Genomic DNA, 21,034 nt, shown 5'->3' on the forward strand with positions numbered 1-21,034 from the left:
TGCGAGACGCGAGTATGCATACGCGTAGTAGGCTGTCAAGGCCGTATTGAAGTCTGTTGCTCGTTTTAGCTGTAGGAGAGCATAAGTTACAGATGATAGTTTCTTTTTTAGGGATAGCAGGTGGGGTTTCCAGGTCAAGTTAGTATCTAGCTCGATCCCTAACAGGGTAGCACTTTCAACCAATTCAAGATTTGTATTTTTATACGTGTAGGATGGCAGTTAACAGCAGGTAACGGTGTCTTTTGTGCAGGCTTAAATTGGATGATTTTTGTTTTTTTGAGATTGAGTTCTAAGTAATTCTCTTCTAACCAGGACTGAATTTGATTTAGGGTAGAATTCAATTTATGTATAAGTTCACCCGTATTTGCACATCTGTAGAGAGGTCAATTCTGTACATTAAATATTTTTTCAAAATAACTATCAGGGGGTGATAAGTGATCGATACTGATGCCAAAAATGCAATCAGTAAAATTTTTGTCTGTCTGTCTGTCTGTCTGTCTGTCTGTCTGTCTGTCTGTATGTTCCTTATAGAAACAAAAACTACTGGACGGATTTTAATGAAACTTGGTACAATTATTCTTCACACTCCTGGACAGGTCATAGTATACTTTTCATCACGCTACAATCAATAGGAGCAGAGTAGTGAAGGGAAATCCTTTTGTATGAAAAATCTAAACCACTCAAGTTAGACGTTTGAAATTTGGCATGCAGGTACCTTAGATACCGTAGAGGTGCACTAAGAAAGGAATTCCCGAAATCTATACTTATAATAAATCTGTAGAGAGGTCAATTCTGTACATTAAATATTTTTTCAAAATAACTATCAGGGGGTGATAAGTGATCGATACTGATACCAAAAATGCAATCAGTAAAATTTTTGTCTGTCTGTCTGTCTGTCTGTCTGTCTGTCTGTCTGTCTGTATGTTCCTTATAGAAACAAAAACTACTGGACGGATTTTAATGAAACTTGGTACAATTATTCTTCACACTCCTGGACAGGTCATAGTATACTTTTCATCACGCTACAATCAATAGGAGCAGAGTAGTGAAGGGAAATCCTTTTGTATGAAAAATCTAAACCACTCAAGTTAGACGTTTGAAATTTGGCATGCAGGTACCTTAGATACCGTAGAGGTGCACTAAGAAAGGAATTCCCGAAATTCCTACGGGAACGGGAATTAGCGGGAAAATCCTTTTGTATGAAAAATCTAAACCACTCAAGTTAGACTTTTGAAATTTGGCATGCAGGTACCTTAGATAACGTAGAGGTGCACTAAGAAAGGAATTCCCGAAATTCCCACGGGAACGGGAATTAGCGGAAAAATATTTTTGTATGAAAAATCTAAACCATTCAAGTTAGATATTTGAAATTTGTCATGCAGGTACCTTAGATACCGTAGAGGTGTACTAAGAAAGGAATTCCCGAAATTCCCACGGGAACGGGAATTAGCGGGAAAATCCTTTTGTATGAAAAATCTAAACCACTCAAGTTAGACGTTTGAAATTTGGCATGCAGGTACCATAGGTACCGTAGAGGTGCACTAAGAAAGGAATTCCCAAAATTCTCACGGGAACGGGAATTAGCGGGAAATACCTTTTGTATGAAAAATCTAAACCACTCAAGTTAGACATTTGAAATTTAGCATGCAGATACCTTAGGTACCGTGGAGGTGCACTAAGAAAGGAATTCCCGAAATTCTCACGAGAACGGGAATTAGCGGGAAAATCCTTTTGTATGAAAAATCTAAACCATTCAAGTTAGACGTTTGAAATTTGTCATGCAGGTACCTTAGGTACCGTGGAGGTGCACTAAGAAAGGAATTCCCGAAATTCCCACGGGAACGGGAATTAACGGGAAAATCCTTTTGTATGAAAAATCTAAACCATTCAAGTAAGATGTTTAAAATTTGGCACGCAGGTACCTTAGACACCGTAGAGGTGTACTAAGAAAGGAATTCCCGAAATTCCCACGGGAACGGGAATTAGCGGGAAAATCCTTTTGTATGAAAAATCTAAACCACTCAAGTTAGACGTTTGAAATTTGGCATGCAGGTACTTTAGTAAACTTAAAGCTTAGTTGCAACAGGATATTACAAAATTCCCACGGGAACGGTAGTTAGCGGGAAAAACATTTGTATGAAAAAATCAAATCTAAATAAAAGGAGAAACTGACTGACTCAGTGACTGACATATCAACGCATAGCCTGAACGGCTAAATGTAGGCATTTGAAATTTGGAAGGGACATAGCTTAGGTACCGTAGAGGTGCAATAAGAAAGGAATTCCCGGAATTCCCACGGGAACGGAAATTAGCGGGAAAATCCTTTTGTATGAAAAATCTAAACCGCTTAAGTTAGACGCTTGAAATTTGGCATGCAGGTACCTTAGTTAACTAAAACCTTAGTTGCAACAGGATATTGCAAAATTCCCACGGAAACGGGAGTTAACGGGAAAAAAACATTTGTATGAAAAAATCGAAACCGCGTAAGATAGATGTTTTCAATTCAATTCAATTAAATTATTTATTGCATTCCATGTAGTACAATGGGGTGTTACATAGGCATAGGAACTAAAACATGGACCCTGTAGGGCACAGCAACGTTGAAGGGAAGAGAGGAAGTGTGTATTAAAATTAAAACTCAATGAACAATCAATTAAAAAAAATCAATTCAATCAATTGATTCAATCTAGCATGCATGCATACCTTAGTAAATATAAAGTTTATTTTTGGCTGTATTTTGAAAAATGGGAGTTATTGGGAAAAAAATTGTATGAAAAAATCTAAATTGCATAAGTTAGATGCTTGAAATTTGATATGCACTCCCACACACACAAAGATCTCTCTCTTATATAACACGCCACGCGGACGAAGTCGCGGGCAAAAGCTAGTATTAATAATATAGAGATATCATCCGCGAAAACTACGCATGTTTCTGTTATTTTACTAGGAAGGTTGTTTATGTACAGGAGAAATGACACACAACCCAAAACGCTACCTTGAGGGATGGATGCATTTCATAGGACTCTATCAGATCTGATATATTCAATTTTACCTGTACCATAATCAGTATTTTTTATTTCTACACATTGTGCGCGATTTTCGAGATAAAATTTAAACCATCGATGGGCTACGCCTCGGATACCTGATTTGTAAAGAATCTTCAATAACGTGGCATGACGAACTTTATCATACGCTTTACTCATGTCCAGTAGGAGGCCTACTGAATATTTCTTTTCATCAATATTTTCGTAGATTTTTTTCATATATTTGTAGACTGCTAGGGTGGTGCAGCGGTTAGATTATAATAGGCCTGGTGGAAAAAATTATGTTCTAGGTGCGATAGTTTGGACAGGCCGTAGGGTGTCTCCCTGATGCGGAGCAGATTTGAAGAATAAGAAGTGTCTCCATACTCAACTTGACGTTTCGATCACACCTCCCATACATCATTTTTACACCCGAGGCATTTTTTAAAAAAACAAAATTTTGTATGGCGGCCATCTTGTTTTTCCGCCATTTTGTTTTTTTTTTCACCCACAATAAAATTTGACCAAGATTTAATAAGGTTTTGCGAAAAAAAATTGATCCAGGTATAATAGTTGTGCCAGACTGTAGGGTGTCTCCCTGATGCGGAGCAGTTTTCCAAGATCTGGAAGTTTTCCCATACTCACCGGGAGGTCCCGATCACTTTTCTGATACATTATTTTTACCCCCCGACGCTCCTTCTGGGAGAACAATTATGTCAGTGAGTCAGTCAGTACATGGGTTTGTAGCTATATATATTATAATAACTAGATTTCGCGTGGTTCGCTCGCAGCAAGCTGCTCGCGTGTCTTGTTTTCCCGCCATTTTTTTACCGCGATAGAATTTGACCAAGACTTAAATAGGTGTCGTGAAATCAAAAAAGTTCTAGGTGCTATAGTTTTGCCAGGCCGTAGGGTGTCTCCCTGATGCGGAGCAGTTTTCCAAGATGACGTTCCGATAACACCCCTATACATCGTTTTTACACCCGAGACATTTTCTGGACAAACAAAAATTTTTATGGCGGCCATCTTGTTTTTCGGCCATTTTGTTTTTTTTTTCACCGGCGATAAAATTTGACCAAGATTTTAATAGGTTTGGTGAAAAAAGAATCGTTCCAGGAGCGATAGTTTTCCCATTCCGTAGGGTGCCGCCCTGATGCGGAGCAGTATTTGAAGGTCGGGAAGTATTTCCATACTCAATATGACATTTTGATCTCATTCCTCTTACATCATATTCACCCCGAGGCATTTTCGAGAAAAACGAAAATTTTGTATGTCGGCCATCTTGTTTTTCCGCCATTTTGTTTTTTTTTTTTTCACTGGCGATAAAATTTGACCAAGACTTTAATAGGTTTCGTGAAAACAAAAAAGTTCCAGGTGCGATAGTTTCGCCAGGCTGTAAGGTGTCTCCCTGATGCGGAGCAGCTTTCGAAGATCGAATAGTATTTCCATACTCAACATGATGTTTCGATCACATTCCTTATACATCATTTTTACCCCCGAGGCATTTTCGGGAAAAACGAAAATTTTGTATGGCGGCCATCTTGTTTTTCTGCCATTTTGTTTTTTTTTCAGCGGGGATTGGATTTGACCACGATTTAAATAGGTTTCGTGAAAAAAATATTGTTCTAGGTTTTATAGTTTTGCCAGGCCGTAGGGTGTCTCCCTGATGCGGAGCAGTTTTTTAAGATCGAGCAGTAATGAAATACTCAACATGACGATCCGATCACATCCCTATACATCATTTTTACCCTCGAGGCATTTTCAGGAAAAACGAAAATTTTGTATGGCGGCCATCTTGTTTTTCCGCCATTTTGGTTTTTTTTCACCGGAGATTGGATTTGACAAAGATTTAAAAATGTTTCGCGAAAGAAAAATTGCTCCAGGTTTTATAGTTTTGCCAGGCCGTAGGGTGTCTCCCTGATGCGGAGCAGTTTTTCAAGATCGAACAGTTTTTCCATACTAAGCTTGACGTTTTGATCACACCCCCATACATATTTTTTACCTCCGAGACATTTTCTGGAAAAACAACATTTTGTATGGCGGCCATCTTTATTTCCGCCATTTTGTTTTTTTTTTTTACCCGCAATTAAATTTGACCAAGATTTAAATAGGTTTTGCGAAAAAAAATTTGATCCAGGTATAATAGTTGCGCCAGACTGTAGGGTCTCTCCCTGATGCGGAGCAGTTTTCCAAGATCTGGAAGTTTTTCCAAACTCACTGGGAGATCTTGATCACACCCCCTATACACCATTTTTACCCCCCGACGCTCCTTCTGGGAGAACAACCCTGTCAGTGAGTCAGTCAGTCAGTCAGTCAGTCAGTACATGGGTTTGTAGCTATATATAATATAACTAGATTTCGCGTGGTTCGCTCGCAGCAAGCTGCTCGCGTGTCCTGTATTAGTTCGAAGCTTTGTATGGCGGCCATCTTGTTTTCGTGAAATCAAAAAAGTTCTAGGTGCTATAGTTTTGCCAGGCCGTAGGGTGTCTCCCTGATGCGGAGCAGTTTTCCAAGATGACGTTCCGATCACACCCCAATACATCATTTTTACCTCTGAGACATTTTCTGGAAAAACAAAAATTTGTATGGCGGCCATCTTGTTTTTCGGCCATTTTGTTTTTTTTTCACTGGCGATAAAATTTGACCAAGACTTTAATAGGCTTCGTGAAAACAAAAAAGTTCCATGTGCGATAGTTTCGCCAGGCTGTAGGGTGTCTCCCTGATGCGGAGCAGCTTTCGAAGATCGAAAAGTATTTCCATACTCAACATGATGTTTCGATCACATTCTTCATACATCATTTTTACCCCCGAGGCATTTTCGGGAAAATCGAAAATTTTGTATGGCGGCCATCTTTTTTTCCCGCCATTTTGATTTTTTTTCAACTACGATAGAATTTGACCAAGAATTAAATAGGTTTTGTGAAAAAAGAATCGTTCCAGGTGCGATAGTTTTGCCAGGCCGTGGGGGTGTCTCCCTGATGCGGAGCAGTTTTCGAAGATCCAGCAATATTTTCATACTCGACATGACGTTCCGATCACACGTCCTATACTTCATTTTTATCCCCGAGGCATTTTCTGGAAAAACGAAAATTTTGTATGGCGGCCATCTTGTTTTTCCGCCATTTTGATTTTTTTCACCGGCACATAAATTTGACCAATATTTAAATAGGTATCGTGAAAACTAAAAAGTTCCACGTGCGATAGTTTCACCAGGCCGTAGGGTGTCTCCCTGATGCGGAGCAGTTTTTCAAGATCGAGAAGTATTTCCATACTCAACAAGACGTTCCGATTACAACCCCATTCACAGTTTTTACCCCCGAGGCATTTTCTGGAAAAACATTTTTTTGTATGGCGGCCATCTTGTTTTTCCGCCATTTTGATTTTTTTTCACCAGTGATTGAATTTGACCAGGAATTAAGTAGGTTTTGTGGAAAAAGAATCGTTCTAGGTGCGATAGTTGCGCCAGGCCGTAGGGTGTCTCCCTGATGCGGAGCAGTTTTCCAAGATCTGGAAGTTTTCCCATACTCACCGGAAGGTCCAGATCACATCCCCCATACACCATTTTTACCCCCCGACGCTCCTTCTGGGAGAACAATTATGTCAGTGAGTGAGTGAGTGAGTCAGTCAGTCAGTGGGTTTGTAGCTATATATAATATAATAATAATAATAATATATATTAAAATAACTAGATTTCGCGAGGTTCGCTCGCAGCAAGCTGCTCGCGTGTCCTATATTAGTTCGAAGCTATATATGGCGGCCATCTTGTTTTTCCGCCATTGTTTTACCGCGATAGAATTTGACCAAGACTTAAATAGGTCTCGTGAAACCAAAAAAGTTCTAGGTGCCATAGTTTTGCCAGGCCGTGGGGTGTCTCCCTGATGCGGAGCAGTTTTCCAAGATGACGTTCCGATCACACCCCTAAACATCATTTTTACACCCGAGACATTTTCTGGAAAAACGAAAAATTTATATGGCGGCCATCTTGTTTTTCGGCCATTTTGTTTTTTTTTTTCACATGCGATAAAATTTGACCAAGATTTAAATAGGTTTCGTGGAAACAAAAAAGTTCCAGGTGCGATAGTTTCGCCAGGCCGTAGGGTGTCTCCCTGATGTGGAGCAGATTTCAAAGATCGAGAAGTACTTTCATACTCAACAAGACGTTCCGATTACATCCCCATACATAATTTTTACCACCGAGACATTTTCTGAAAAAAAAAAAAAAAAACAAATTTTGTATGGCGGCCATCTTGTTTTTCCGCAATTTTGTTTTTTTTTTTTTCACCGGCAATAAAATTTGACCAAGATTTAAAAAGGTATTGTGAAAAGAAAAAAGTGCCAGGTGCGATGGTTTTGCCAGGCTATAGGGTGTCTCCCTGATGCGGAGCAGTTTTCGAAAACCTGGAAGTATACCCGTACTCTACATGACGTTCCGATTACACCCCTATACATCATTTTTACCCCCGAGGCATTTTCAGGAAAAACGAAAAATATGTATGGCGGCCATCTTGTTTTTCCGCCATTTTGTTTTTTTGTCACCGGTGATAAAGTTTGACCAAGATTTAAATAGGTATCGTGAAAACAAAAAAGTCCTAGGTGCGATAGTTTCGCCAGGCCGTAGGGTGTCTCCCTGATGCTGAGCAGTTTCTGAAGATCAAGAAGTATTTCCATACTCAACAAGACGTTCCGATTGCAACCCCATACATCATTTTTACCTCCGAGACATTTTCTGAAAAAACAAAACTTTGTATGGCGGCCATCTTGTTTTTCCGCCATTTTGATTTTTTTTCAACGACAATAGAATTTGACCAAGATTTAAATAGGTTTCGTGAAAAAAGAATAGTTCCAGGTGCGATAGTTTCGCCAGACTGTAGGGTGTCTCCCTGATGCGGAGCAGTTTTCCAAGATCTGGAAGTTTTTCCATACTCACCGGGAGGTCCCGATCACACCCCCCATACATCATTTTTACCCCCCGACGCTCCTTCTGGGAGAACAACCCTGTCAGTGAGTCAGTGAGTCAGTCAGTACATGGGTTTGTAGCTTTATATAATATAATATAATAATAACTAGATGTCGCGTGGTTCGCTCGCAGCAAGCTGCTCGCGTGTCTTGTTTTCCCGCCATTTTTTACCGCGATAGAATTTGACCAAGACTTAAATAGGTTTCGTGAAATAAAAAAAGTTCTAGGTGCTATAGTTTTGCCAGGCCGTAGGGTGTCTCCCTGATGCGGAGCAGTTTTCAAAGATGACGTTCCGATCACACCCCCAATACATCATGTATACCCCCGAGGCATTTTCGGGAAAAACAAAATTTTGTATGGCGGCCATCTTGTTTTGCCGCCATTTTGATTTTTTTTCAACTACGATAGAATTTGACAAAGAATTAAATAGGTTTTGTGAAAAAATAATCGTTCCAGGTGCGATAGTTTTGCCAGGCCGTGGGGTGTCTCCCTGATGCGGAGCAGGTTTTCAAGATCAAGAAGTATTTCCATACTCAACGATACGTTCCGATTACGCCCCCATTCACAGTTTTTACCCCCGAGACATTTTCTGGAAAAACAAAACTTTGTATGGCGGCCATCTTGTTTTTCCGCCATTTTGATTTTTTTTCACCGACAATAGAATTTGACCAAAATTTAAATAGGTTTCGTCAAAAAAGAATCGTTCCAGGTGCGATAGTTTCGCCAGACTGTAGGGTGTCTCCCTGATGTGGAGCAGTTTTTCAAAATCGAGAAAAATTTCCATAGTTAACGGGATGTTCCGATTACAACCCCATACACAGTTTTTACCAACGAGACATTTTCTGGAAAAACAAAATTTTGTATGGCGGCCATCTTGTTTTTCCGCCATTTTGTTTTTTTTTCGCCGGCGATTGGATTTGACCAAGATTTAAGTAGGTTTTGTGGAAAAATAATCGTTCTAGGTACGATAGTTGCGCCAGGCCGTAGGGTGTCTCCCTGATGCGGAGCAGGTTTTCAAGATCGAGAAGTATTTCCATACTCAACAATACGTTCCGATTACACCCCCATACACAGTTTTTACCCACGAGACATTTTCTGGAAAAATAAAATTTTGTATGGCGGCCATCTTGTTTTTCCGCCATTTTGATTTTTTTTCACCCACAATAGAATTTGATCAAGATTTAAATAGGTTTTGCGAAAAAAAAATTGATCCAGGTATAATAGTTGCGCCAGACCGTAGGATGTCTTCCTGATGCGGAGCAGTTTTCCACGATCTGGAAGTTTTCCCATACTCACCGGGAGATCCAGATCACACCCCCCATACATCATTTTTACCCCCCGACGCTCCTTCTGGGAGAACAACCCTGTCAGTGAGTCAGTGAGTCAGTGAGTCAGTCAGTGGGTTTGTAGCTATATACAGGGTGTTAGTGACGTCGTAACGAAAACTTTGAGGGATGATTGAGACCATGATTCTGGGATGATATGAAGTGGAATTTTCCGTCGCAAAAGTATGGAACGGAAAATAATAAAAAGAAAAACAAAAATTTTCATGAATTTTCTTACTGAAAATTCCACTTGATATCAACTCAGAATCATGGTCTGAATCAGCCCCCTCAGTATTCGTTACGGTGTCACTAACACCCATACCTACTTGTATGGGTACAGTATGTACTTGTGCGGGGTGTAAGTGACATCGTAACGAATACTGAGGGGGATGAAACAGCTGATTATTCTGAATTAATATCAAGTGGAATTTTTCATCGCAAAAGTATAGATTTGAAAATAATTTTAAAAAACTAAAAAAAAATCATGAATTTTGCGACGGAAAATTCCACTTGATATCAACTCAGAATCATGATCTGAATCATCCCCCTCAGTATTCGTTACGATGTCACTAACACCCTGTATAATATAATAATAATATAATAATAATAATAATAATAACTAGATGTCGCGTGGTTCGCTCGCAGCAAGCTGCTCGCGTGTCCTGTATTTGTTCGAAGCTTTGTATGGCGGCCATCTTGTTTTCGTGAAATCAAAAAAGTGCTAGGTGCTATCATACCTCCAATCACTCTAAATAGCACACCTTTGAAACGTGTTTCCCAGTTTAAATATCTTGGTCACATAGTCACTGAAAATTTATGTGATAATGCTGATATTGAGAGGGAGCGCAGAGGGTTATCGGTACGTGGTAATATGTTGGCACGCAGGTTTGCTCGGTGTTCAGCAGAAGTTAAAATTACGCTGTTTAACGCATACTGTCAGACTTTTTATGCGGGCAGCCTGTGGGCCAACTTTACACTTGGGGCCTATAACGCTCTGCGTATCCAGTACAATAATGTATTTAGGGCTCTGTTTAGGCTCCCTCGTTACTGCAGCGCCTCAGGCAAGTTTGCCGATGCTGGAGTCGACGACTTTTACGCGGTAATTCGCAAAAAAGTTGGCTCATTAGTACGCAGAGTGCGAGGGAGCACGAACAGCGTCCTTAGGATGGTGGGAGACCGGCTGGACTCCGCGCTGCTGGGCCGGTTCACCGAGCTGCACGTGTTGCGCCCGAGCGCACGGTGAGGTTGCCCATCTGCTTATTATCTACATTACTTGTTACTAACATAGCATGTAAGTTAATCATACTAACATATCTATGGACTGTAGTCTGAGAATAAATGTTTTTTATTTTTATTTTTTTATTATTTTTTATAGTTTTGCCAGGCCGTAGGGTGTCTCCCTGATGCGGAGCAGTTTTCCAAGATGACGTTCCGATCACACCCCTATACATCATTTTTACACCCGAGACATTTTCTGGAAAAACAAAAATTTATATGGCGGCCATCTTGTTTTTCGGCCATTTTGTTTTTTTTTTCACCCGCGATAAAATTTGAAAAAAAGGGAAAGGCAAAGGGATTGTGTCCTCTAACATGATGGACTAATGTTATGGGCGATAGGCTGATCCCTTATCACCATAAGGTTCATCATATCCATCTTTGGACTTCGTATCAACAGTGGCTGCAAGTTGTCTTTGATTACTTGTGGCTCTGCCCACCCCATTAGGGATTACGGGCGTGAGTTTATGTATGTATGTATGTATGTATAAAATTTGACCAAGATTTAAATAGGTTTCGTGAAAACAAAAATGATCCAGGTGCGATAGTTTCGCCAGGCCGTAGGGTGTCTCCTTGATGCGGAGCAGTTTTTGAAGGTCGGGGTGTATTTCCATACTCAACATGACATTTTGATCATATCCCTTTTACATCATATTCACCCCCGAGGCATTTTCGAGAAAAACGAAAATTTTGTATGGCGGCCATCTTGATTTTCCGCCATTTTGATTTTTTTTCAACGGTGATAAAATTTGACCAAGGTTTAAATACATTGTGCGAAAAAAGAATTGTTCCAGGTGCGATAGTTTCGCCACGCCGTAGGGTGTCTCCCTGATGCGGAGCAGTTTTCAAAGATTCAGAACATTTTTCGTACCCGACAAGACGCTCCGATTACACTTCCATACACAGTTTTTACCCCTTAGACATTTTCTGGAAAAACAAAAAATTGTATGGCGGCCATCTTGTTTTTCGGCCATTTTGTTTTTTTTTCACCTGGGATTGGATTTGACCAAGATTTAAATAGGTTTCGTGAAAACAGAAAAGTTCCAGGTGCGATAGTTTCGCCAGGCCGTACGGTGTCTCCCTGATGCGGAGCAGTTTTTGAAGATCAAGAAGTATTTCCATACTCACCAAGACGTTCCAATTACACCCCTTTGCACAGTTTTTACCCCCGAGACATTTTCAGGAAAATTAAAAAATTTGTGTGGCGGCCATCTTGTTTTTCCGCCATTTTGATTTTTTTTCACCCACGATAGAATTTGACCAAGATTTAAATAGGTTTTGCGAAAAAATAATTGATCTAGGTATAACAGTTGCGCCAGACTGTAGGGTGTCTCCCTGATGCGGAGCAGTTTTCCATGATCTGGAAGTTTTCCCATACTCAACGGGAGGTCCCGATCACACCCCCCATACATCATTTAAATAAATAATAAATAAATAAATCTTTATTCGTTTTAGACAATATTTTCTTTTAAATGCTAGTTGACCCCCCGACGCTTCTTCTGGGAGAACAATTATGTCAGTGAGTGAGTGAGTGAGTCAGGGGGTTTGTAGCTATATATAATTATAATATAATATAATAACTAGATGTCGCGTGGTTCGCTCGCAGCAAGCTGCTCGCGTGTCCTGTATTAGTTCGAAGCTTTGTATGGCGGCCATCTTGTTTTCGTGAAATCAAAAAAGTTCTAGGTGCTATAGTTTTGCCAGGCCGTAGGGTGTCTCCCTGATGCGGAACAGTTTTCCAAGATGACGTTCCGATCACACCCCTATACATCATTTTTACACCCGAGACATTTTCTGGAAAAACAAAATTTTGTATGGCGGCCATCTTGTTTTTCCGCCATTTTGATTTTTTATCACTGGCGATTGGATTTGACCAAGATTTAAATAGGTTTCGTAAAAACAAAAAAGTTCCAGGTTCCATAGTTTTGCCAGGCCGTGGGGTGTCTCCCTGATGCGGAGCAGTTTTCAAAGATCTAGCAGGATTTAAATACTCAACATGACGATCCGATCAAATCCTTCACACATAATTTTTACCCCCGAGGCATTTTCTGGAAAAACAAAATTTTGTATGGCGGCCATCTTGTTTTCCCGCCATTTTTTTACCGCGATAGAATTTGACCAAGACTTAAATAGGTCTCGTGAAATCAAAAAAGTTCTAGGTGCTATGGTTTTGCCAGGCCGTAGGGTGACCCCTGATGCGGAGCAGTTTTCCAAGATTACGTTCCGATCACACCCCAATACATCATTTTTACCTCTGAGTCATTTTCTGGAAAAACAAAAATTTGTATGGCGGCCATCTTGTTTTTCGGCCATTTTGTTTTTTTTTTTACTGGCGATAAAATTTGACCAAGACTTTAATAGGCTTCGTGAAAACAAAAAAGTTCCAGGTGCGATAGTTTCGCCAGGCCGTAGGGTGTCTCCCTGATGCGGAGCAGCTTTCGAAGATCGAAAAGTATTTCCATACTCAACATGATGTTTCGATCACATTCCTCATACATAATTTTTACCCCCGAAGCATTTTCGGGAAAAACGAAAATTTTGTATGGCGGCCATCTTGTTTTTTCGCCATTTTGGTTTTTTTGCAGCGGGGATTGGATTTGACCAAGATTTAAATATGTTTCGCGAAAGAAAAATTGGTCCAGGTTTTATAGTTTTGCTAGGCCGTAGGGTGTCTCCCTGATGCGGAGCAGCTTTTGAAGATTGAGAAAATTTTCCGTACTCGACAAGACACTCCGATTACATTCATACACATTAGTTTTACCTTCGAGACATTTTCTGGAAAAACAAACTTTTGTATGGCGGCCATCTTGGTTTTCCGCCATTTTTTACCGCGATAGAATTTGACCAAGACTTGAATAGGTCTCGTGAAATCTAAAAATTTCTAGGTGCTATAGTTTTACCAGGCCGTAGGGTGTCTCCCTGATGCGGAGCAGTTTTCAAAGATGACGTTCCGATCACACCCCCAATACATCATGTATACCCCCGAGGCATTTTCGAGAAAAACAAAATTTTGTATGGCGGCCATCTTGCTTTTCCGCCATTTTGATTTTTTTTCACATGCGATAAAATTTGACCAAGGTTTAAATAAGGTTTATGAAAAAAAAATTGGTACAGGTGTGATAGTTTTGCCAGGCCGTAGGGTGTCTCCCTGATGCGGAGCAGTTTTTCAAGATCGAATAGTTTTTCCATACTCAGCTTGACGTTTCGATCACACCTCCCATACATCATTTTTACCTCCGAGACATTTTCTGGAAAAACGACATTTTGTATGGCGGCCATCTTGTTTTTCCGCCATTTTGATTTTTTTTTCACCGGCGATTGGATTCGACTAAGATTTAAATAGGTTTTATGGAAAAAGAATCGTTCTAGGTGCGATAGTTGCGCCAGGCCGTAGGGTGTCTCCCTGATGCGGAGCAGTTTTCCATGATCTGGAAGTTTTCCCATACTCACCGGGAGGTCCCGATCACACCCCCCATACATCATTTTTATATATTTTTTTGTCAGTCAGTACATGGGTTTGTAGCTATATATATTATAACTAGATTTCGCGTGGTTCGCTCGCAGCAAGCTGCTCGCGTGTCTTGTTTTCCCGCCATTTTTTTACCGCGATAGAATTTGACCAAGACTTAAATAGGTGTCGTGAAATCAAAAAAGTTCTAGGTGCTATAGTTTTGCCAGGCCGTAGGGTGTCTCCCTGATGCGGAGCAGTTTTCCAAGATGACGTTCCGATAACACCCCTATACATCGTTTTTACACCCGAGACATTTTCTGGACAAACAAAAATTTTTATGGCGGCCATCTTGTTTTTCGGCCATTTTGTTTTTTTTTTTCACCGGCGATAAAATTTGACCAAGATTTTAATAGGTTTGGTGAAAAAAGAATCGTTCCAGGAGCGATAGTTTTCCCATTCCGTAGGGTGCCGCCCTGATGCGGAGCAGTATTTGAAGGTCGGGAAGTATTTCCATACTCAATATGACATTTTGATCTCAATCCTCTTACATCATATTCACCCCGAGGCATTTTCGAGAAAAACTAAAATTTTGTATGTCGGCCATCTTGTTTTTCCGCCATTTTGTTTTTTTTTTTCACTGGCGATAAAATTTGACCAAGACTTTAATAGGTTTCGTGAAAACAAAAAAGTTCCAGGTGCGATAGTTTCGCCAGGCTGTAAGGTGTCTCCCTGATGCGGAGCAGCTTTCGAAGATCGAATAGTATTTCCATACTCAACATGATGTTTCGATCACATTCCTTATACATCATTTTTACCCCCGAGGCATTTTCGGGAAAAACGAAAATTTTGTATGGCGGCCATCTTGTTTTTCCGCCATTTTGTTTTTTTTTTCAGCGGGGATTGGATTTGACCACGATTTAAATAGGTTTCGTGAAAAAAATATTGTTCTAGGTTTTATAGTTTTGCCAGGCCGTAGGGTGTCTCCCTGATGCGGAGCAGTTTTTTAAGATCGAGCAGTAATGAAATACTCAACATGACGATCCGATCACATCCCTATACATCATTTTTACCCTCGAGGCATTTTCAGGAAAAACGAAAATTTTGTATGGCGGCCATCTTGTTTTTCCGCCATTTTGGTTTTTTTTCACCGGAGATTGGATTTGACCAAGATTTAAATATGTTTCGCGAAAGAAAAATTGCTCCAGGTTTTATAGTTTTGCCAGGCCGTAGGGTGTCTCCCTGATGCGGAGCAGTTTTCCAAGATGACGTTCCGATAACACCCCTATACATCGTTTTTACACCCGAGACATTTTCTGGACAAACAAAAATTTTTATGTCGGCCATCTTGTTTTTCGGCCATTTTGTTTTTTTTTTCACCGGCGATAAAATTTGACCAAGATTTTAATAGGTTTGGTGAAAAAAAAAATCGTTCCAGGAGCGATAGTTTTCCCATTCCGTAGGGTGCCGCCCTGATGCGGAGCAGTATTTGAAGGTCGGGAAGTATTTCCATACTCAATATGACATTTTGATCTCATTCCTCTTACATCATATTCACCCCGAGGCATTTTCGAGAAAAACGAAAATTTTGTATGTCGGCCATCTTGTTTTTCCGCCATTTTGTTTTTTTTTCACTGGCGATAAAATTTGACCAAGACTTTAATAGGTTTCGTGAAAACAAAAAAGTTCCAGGTGCGATAGTTTCGCCAGGCTGTAAGGTGTCTCCCTGATGCGGAGCAGCTTTCGAAGATCGAATAGTATTTCCATACTCAACATGATGTTTCGATCACATTCCTTATACATCATTTTTACCCCCGAGGCATTTTCGGGAAAAACGAAAATTTTGTATGGCGGCCATCTTGTTTTTCCGCCATTTTGTTTTTTTTTCAGCGGGGATTGGATTTGACCACGATTTAAATAGGTTTCGTGAAAAAAATATTGTTCTAGGTTTTATAGTTTTGCCAGGCCGTAGGGTGTCTCCCTGATGCGGAGCAGTTTTTTAAGATCGAGCAGTATTGAAATACTCAACATGACGATCCGATCACATCCCTATACATCATTTTTACCCTCGAGGCATTTTCAGGAAAAACGAAAATTTTGTATGGCGGCCATCTTGTTTTTCCGCCATTTTGATTTTTTTCAACGGAGATTGGATTTGACAAAGATTTAAATATGTTTCGCGAAAGAAAAATTGCTCCAGGTTTTATAGTTTTGCCAGGCCGTAGGGTGTCTCCCTGATGTGGAGCAGTTTTTCAAGATCGAACAGTTTTTCCATACTCAGCTTGACGTTTTGATCTCACCCCCATACATAATTTTTACCTCCGAGACATTTTCTGGAAAAACAACATTTTGTATGGCGGCCATCTTTATTTCCGCCATTTTGTTTTTTTTTTTACCTGCAATTAAATTTGACCAAGATTTAAATAGGTTTTGCGAAAAAAAATTTGATCCAGGTATAATAGTTGCGCCAGACTGTAGGGTCTCTCCCTGATGCGGAGCAGTTTTCCAAGATCTGGAAGTTTTCCCATACTCACTGGGAGATCTTGATCACACCCCTTATACACCATTTTTACCCCCCGACGCTCCTTCTGGGAGAACAACCCTGTCAGTGAGTCAGTCAGTCAGTCAGTACATGGGTTTGTAGCTATATATAATATTATAATAATAATAATAATAATAATAATAATAATAATAATAATAATAATAATAATAATAATAATAATAATAATAATAATAATAATAATAATAATAATAATAATAATAATAATAATAATAATAATAATAATAATAATAATAATAATAATAATAATAATAATAACAAAAGCATCTAACATGTGGTGGAAGGAGTACCTTACTCAACCACATGTGAAAGAAAATGATACTGCCAAGATAATGTGGGAGATGCCAGTGCAAACAGATGTTTCAGTACCGCACAATAGACCTGACATAATATACATAAATAAAATAGAGAATAAAACATATTTGATAGACATAACCATACCATCAGACTATAATATAGGAGCAAAAGAAATAGAGAAACTGAGCAAATATCATCTACTGCAAAAAGAAATAACCCGACTCTGGAAAACACCTACCCAAATAATACCGATAGTTATAGGAGCGACTGGAGTAGTAGCCAAAAGTTTACATAGATATTACCGCCAACTAGATGCAGATATAAACGTACACGTAATGCAGAAACAGGCCGCCATTCACACAACAATCATACTTACAAAAGTTTTAGGAAACACCATGTTTATAGAGAGGGACTCCGATCTACCTTTTCCCTGAGGGTCTCGGGGCGGGAGAAAGGAGAAAATGCCGACCCAGGTCGAGTGAAAAAAAATGATTCTTATAATAATAATAATAATAATAATAATAATAATAATAATAATAATAATAATAATAATAATAATAATAATAATAATAATAATAATAATAATAATAATAATAATAATAATAATAATAATAATAATAATAATAATAATAATAATAATAATAATAATAATAATAATAATAATAATAATAATAATAATAATAATAATAATAATAATAATAATAATGATAATAATAATAATAATAATAATAATAATAATAATAATAATAATAATAATAATAATAATAATAAACAGTTTGAGACAGACGTATGCAAACATTCATGGCGTTTCTCAACTCCTAAACGGTAATATACTGAGGTAAGGGTGCAAGATCACAGTGAGTTTTCTTGGCTTCAATTCTTTGTTTACAAACCTTAACAAATCTAAATAAGTAGGCAGTCACACGTATAAGTTTCTGTAACTTCAAGTATTTTTTCAAGTAGGAAAATGGTTCATCTTCACGATCGACTCCAACATTAACAAGAACTTTGACTTTACTCTCTAGCTTAGTTTCAGGAACATCAACTTGTGAAAATGCAATACTTTCAGAGTCACGCAAGAATCGTGGTCCGTGCCACCACAAGTCGCAATCCTTTAATAATTCTGGGTCTATGTCTCGCGAAGCGCAATCTGCAGGATTGTCGGCTGACTTGACGTGGTGCCACCGATCACTACTCAGTACATTCAGAATTTCCGTAGTGCGATTTGCAACATAGGTTTTCCATATATTTGGATTTCTCCTAAGCCATGATAAGACGATCATTGAGTCAGTCCACGCAAAAACTGAATCCTCTTTGAGCTTCAAACTTGTTTTAACATCATTTATTAATTTGGAGAGAAGAACTGCTCCACACAGTTCCAATCGTGGTAAAGTGACTTGTTTCACTGGAGTGACTTTAGTCTTTGCGAGTACTAGCGTAACATAAATTCCGTGAGATGTAATCACTCTAACATACACAACAGCGCCATAGGCAAGACAGGAAGCGTCGCTGAACCCATGAACTTCAACGCGCTCTGAACAATCTAATTGGGTGTGAATCCAGCGATCTAGATGTAACGTGCCCATGTGAGCAAGCTTTTCTCTGTAAGTAAACCATTCCGACGCCAGTTCCGGAGGAAATTCATCGGTCCAGCCCACACCACTTAACCATAACTTTTGTAAGAATATTTTTGCTGTTATAACCACTGGTCCCAAGAATCCCAGAGGGTCAAAAGCTCGTGCGATATCGGAAAGTACAGTAGTTTTGGTAAAAGGTTTGCTCTGTTGCGAAGTTTCAAGTTTCAATTCAAAGACATTAAGTGTAGAATTCCATCTTATACCGAGTGCCTTAATTGTGTCATCTACTTTAATATCAATACTTTCCCTTGTGACCTTTTCCGACTCCGAAATATGTTTTAAAACTACTGGACTGTTCGATGCCCACTTGTGCATTTCAAATTTACCTTTATTCATAACATCCGTAATTCTCTTTTGTAAATCTCTAGCTCCGTCCTCGTCACCGGCACCAGTCAACAAATCATCCATGTAAAAGTCATTGTTAATAATATCGAATAGATCAGAATCCTTAGGGGTCTCATCTTGGGCTAATTGTTGAAGGGTGCGAATGGCCAGAAACGGAGCACAAGAAGTGCCGTAAGTAACTGTAAGTAACCGTTTTTCCACGAGATCATCTTGCGGCGACGAGCGCCATAGAATGCGCTGGTAATCGACATCTTCCTTAGAGACCAGTATTTGGCGGTACATCTGTTTCACATCAGCGTGTAAACAAATCTTGTGTGTGCGCCAACGAATAATGAGATCTCGAAGATCCTGTTGTAATGCCGGTCCAATAAGCAACTCATCATTGAGGGCTGTTCCATTTGAGGGTCTGGCGGATCCATCAAAAACGACACGAAGTTTAGTGGTCGTGCTGGATTCTCGAATAACCGCGTGATGAGGCAAATAGTACACCTTGTGATCTGCTTCTTCATCTGGATCTACGTCTTCCATGTGATTCAGACTTTGGTATTGCTCTATAAAATCTGTATAATCTTGACGAAATTTTGGCTTGTGTATGAATCTTTTTTCCATATGTCGTAATCTGTTTTCTGCTATCTGTCTTGAATCTCCTAAATTCTCTTCGTGTGAGTCTCTAAATGGTAATCGTACAATGTAACGTCCATCTTCATTTCTTGTATGTGTCTTTTGGTAATGGTCTTCGCATTGCTTCTCTAATTGTGTCAAAGGCTTTTCGTGTGGTTGATATTCTTCGATCTCCCAAAACTTTTGTAACAACTGATCCATCTCAACCAAAGTCGTAGATACTACTATAGTTTGAGGAGGTGAATCAGTCTGTGATTTGGTAGTGCCGGACACTAACCATCCTAATCTTGAGTTTTGTGCTATGAGAGAACCATATCGTTTTAAACCTTCCAGGAGAATCGACGTATAAACATCAGCGCCGAGTAAGACATCAATGGGACCAGGTTTATGCATGTGAGGATCCGATAATGTAATTGTGGTTAAACCTGTCCACTGAGTGAGATCGATTTCTCTTTTGGGTAATGACGGCGTCAACTTTGTGAGCACATGCGCATCGACTTGAGTAACATGTGTCGAGTCTAATGGAGACAGTATATCCAATGAGACAATGTGTCGTGATTTGATAGCGTTGTTCGCTATGCCCGTAACATTTGCTTCTAATGGCGTTTTCTTCAATCCGAGAAATTGAACCGCAGCCTCGGTGATGAAAGTAGCTTGGGAGCCTTGGTCTACTAAGGCACGCAGATTGATCAATGTTCCATTTCTATCTACGACACCAACTTGGGCCGTAGCTAGTACAACTTGTGTATGATCCGTTACTACTTTCAGACTAGTAATTTGTGTTGGTTCTGTGGTTTCAACTTTTTCATCATTGGTGTCAGTGACAACCGACTTCGCTATCAAATAATCGGTATGCAACAGCGTATGATGTTTGTGGTTGCAAATTTTGCAAGAAGTGTGTTGTCGGCAGTTCTTCAATTGATGGCCCTTGACTAAACAGTTGAAACATAGGCCATTCTTTTTTGCAAATTCTTTACGCTGTTCCACGTCTAGTTGTGTAAAATCAGTGCAGTGACAAATGTAATGAGGTTTGTTACAGTATGTGCAGACAGAGTTTACTTCGGAGGTGAATGACTTTATATTCTTCGGTTTCTGTATGGTTTGTGGTAATTGTCGTGGTATCTCTTTCTTTTCCTTCATATATGTTGTCTGTATCATTTCCATAGCTCTAAATCGTCCTTCTAAATATGATGTTAACTTCTTATAAGATGGTAGGTCCATCGATGAACCAAGTGATTGTTCCCAGCATTTGTGAGTTTCTATATCTAACTTCGATACTGTAATGTGTACGATGATAGGGTCCCAGTCCGTTGTGCTTATTTCCAAATTCTCGAGACTGTTGATGCATTCATTTGTAGTATCTAGAAGTTCCTTTAAAGTTTTGGGGCATTCATTTGTAAGTTTTCTTTGATTAAGAAGACGATTCAGGATTGTGTTAACGATGATTCTCTTATTACTATATCTCTCGACTAAAGTTTCCCAAGCCTTATTGTAGTTGGCGGCAGTGACATCAAAGTGGCGAAGTAGTTGTTCCGCTTCCCCTTTC

At 39.5% G+C, this 21,034-nt stretch overlaps 1 protein-coding gene across 1 annotated transcript; it reads right to left on the bottom strand.

The window, feature by feature from the left end:
- Positions 1 to 16,950: 16,950 nt before the first annotated feature.
- On the bottom strand, positions 16,951 to 20,646 carry LOC126381580 (uncharacterized). The gene is made up of 2 exons (XM_050031039.1): positions 18,362 to 20,646; positions 16,951 to 16,969 (listed from the first exon to the last, which is right to left on the bottom strand). Exons 1-2 carry the CDS (start codon positions 20,644 to 20,646, stop codon positions 16,951 to 16,953), a joined length of 2,304 nt encoding a protein of 767 aa, XP_049886996.1.
- Positions 20,647 to 21,034: the final 388 nt, after the last annotated feature.

The sequence above is a fragment of the Pectinophora gossypiella genome, unplaced genomic scaffold, assembly GCF_024362695.1.
Source record: "Pectinophora gossypiella unplaced genomic scaffold, ilPecGoss1.1 Pgos_64, whole genome shotgun sequence".
NCBI classification, from domain to species: domain Eukaryota; kingdom Metazoa; phylum Arthropoda; class Insecta; order Lepidoptera; family Gelechiidae; genus Pectinophora; species Pectinophora gossypiella.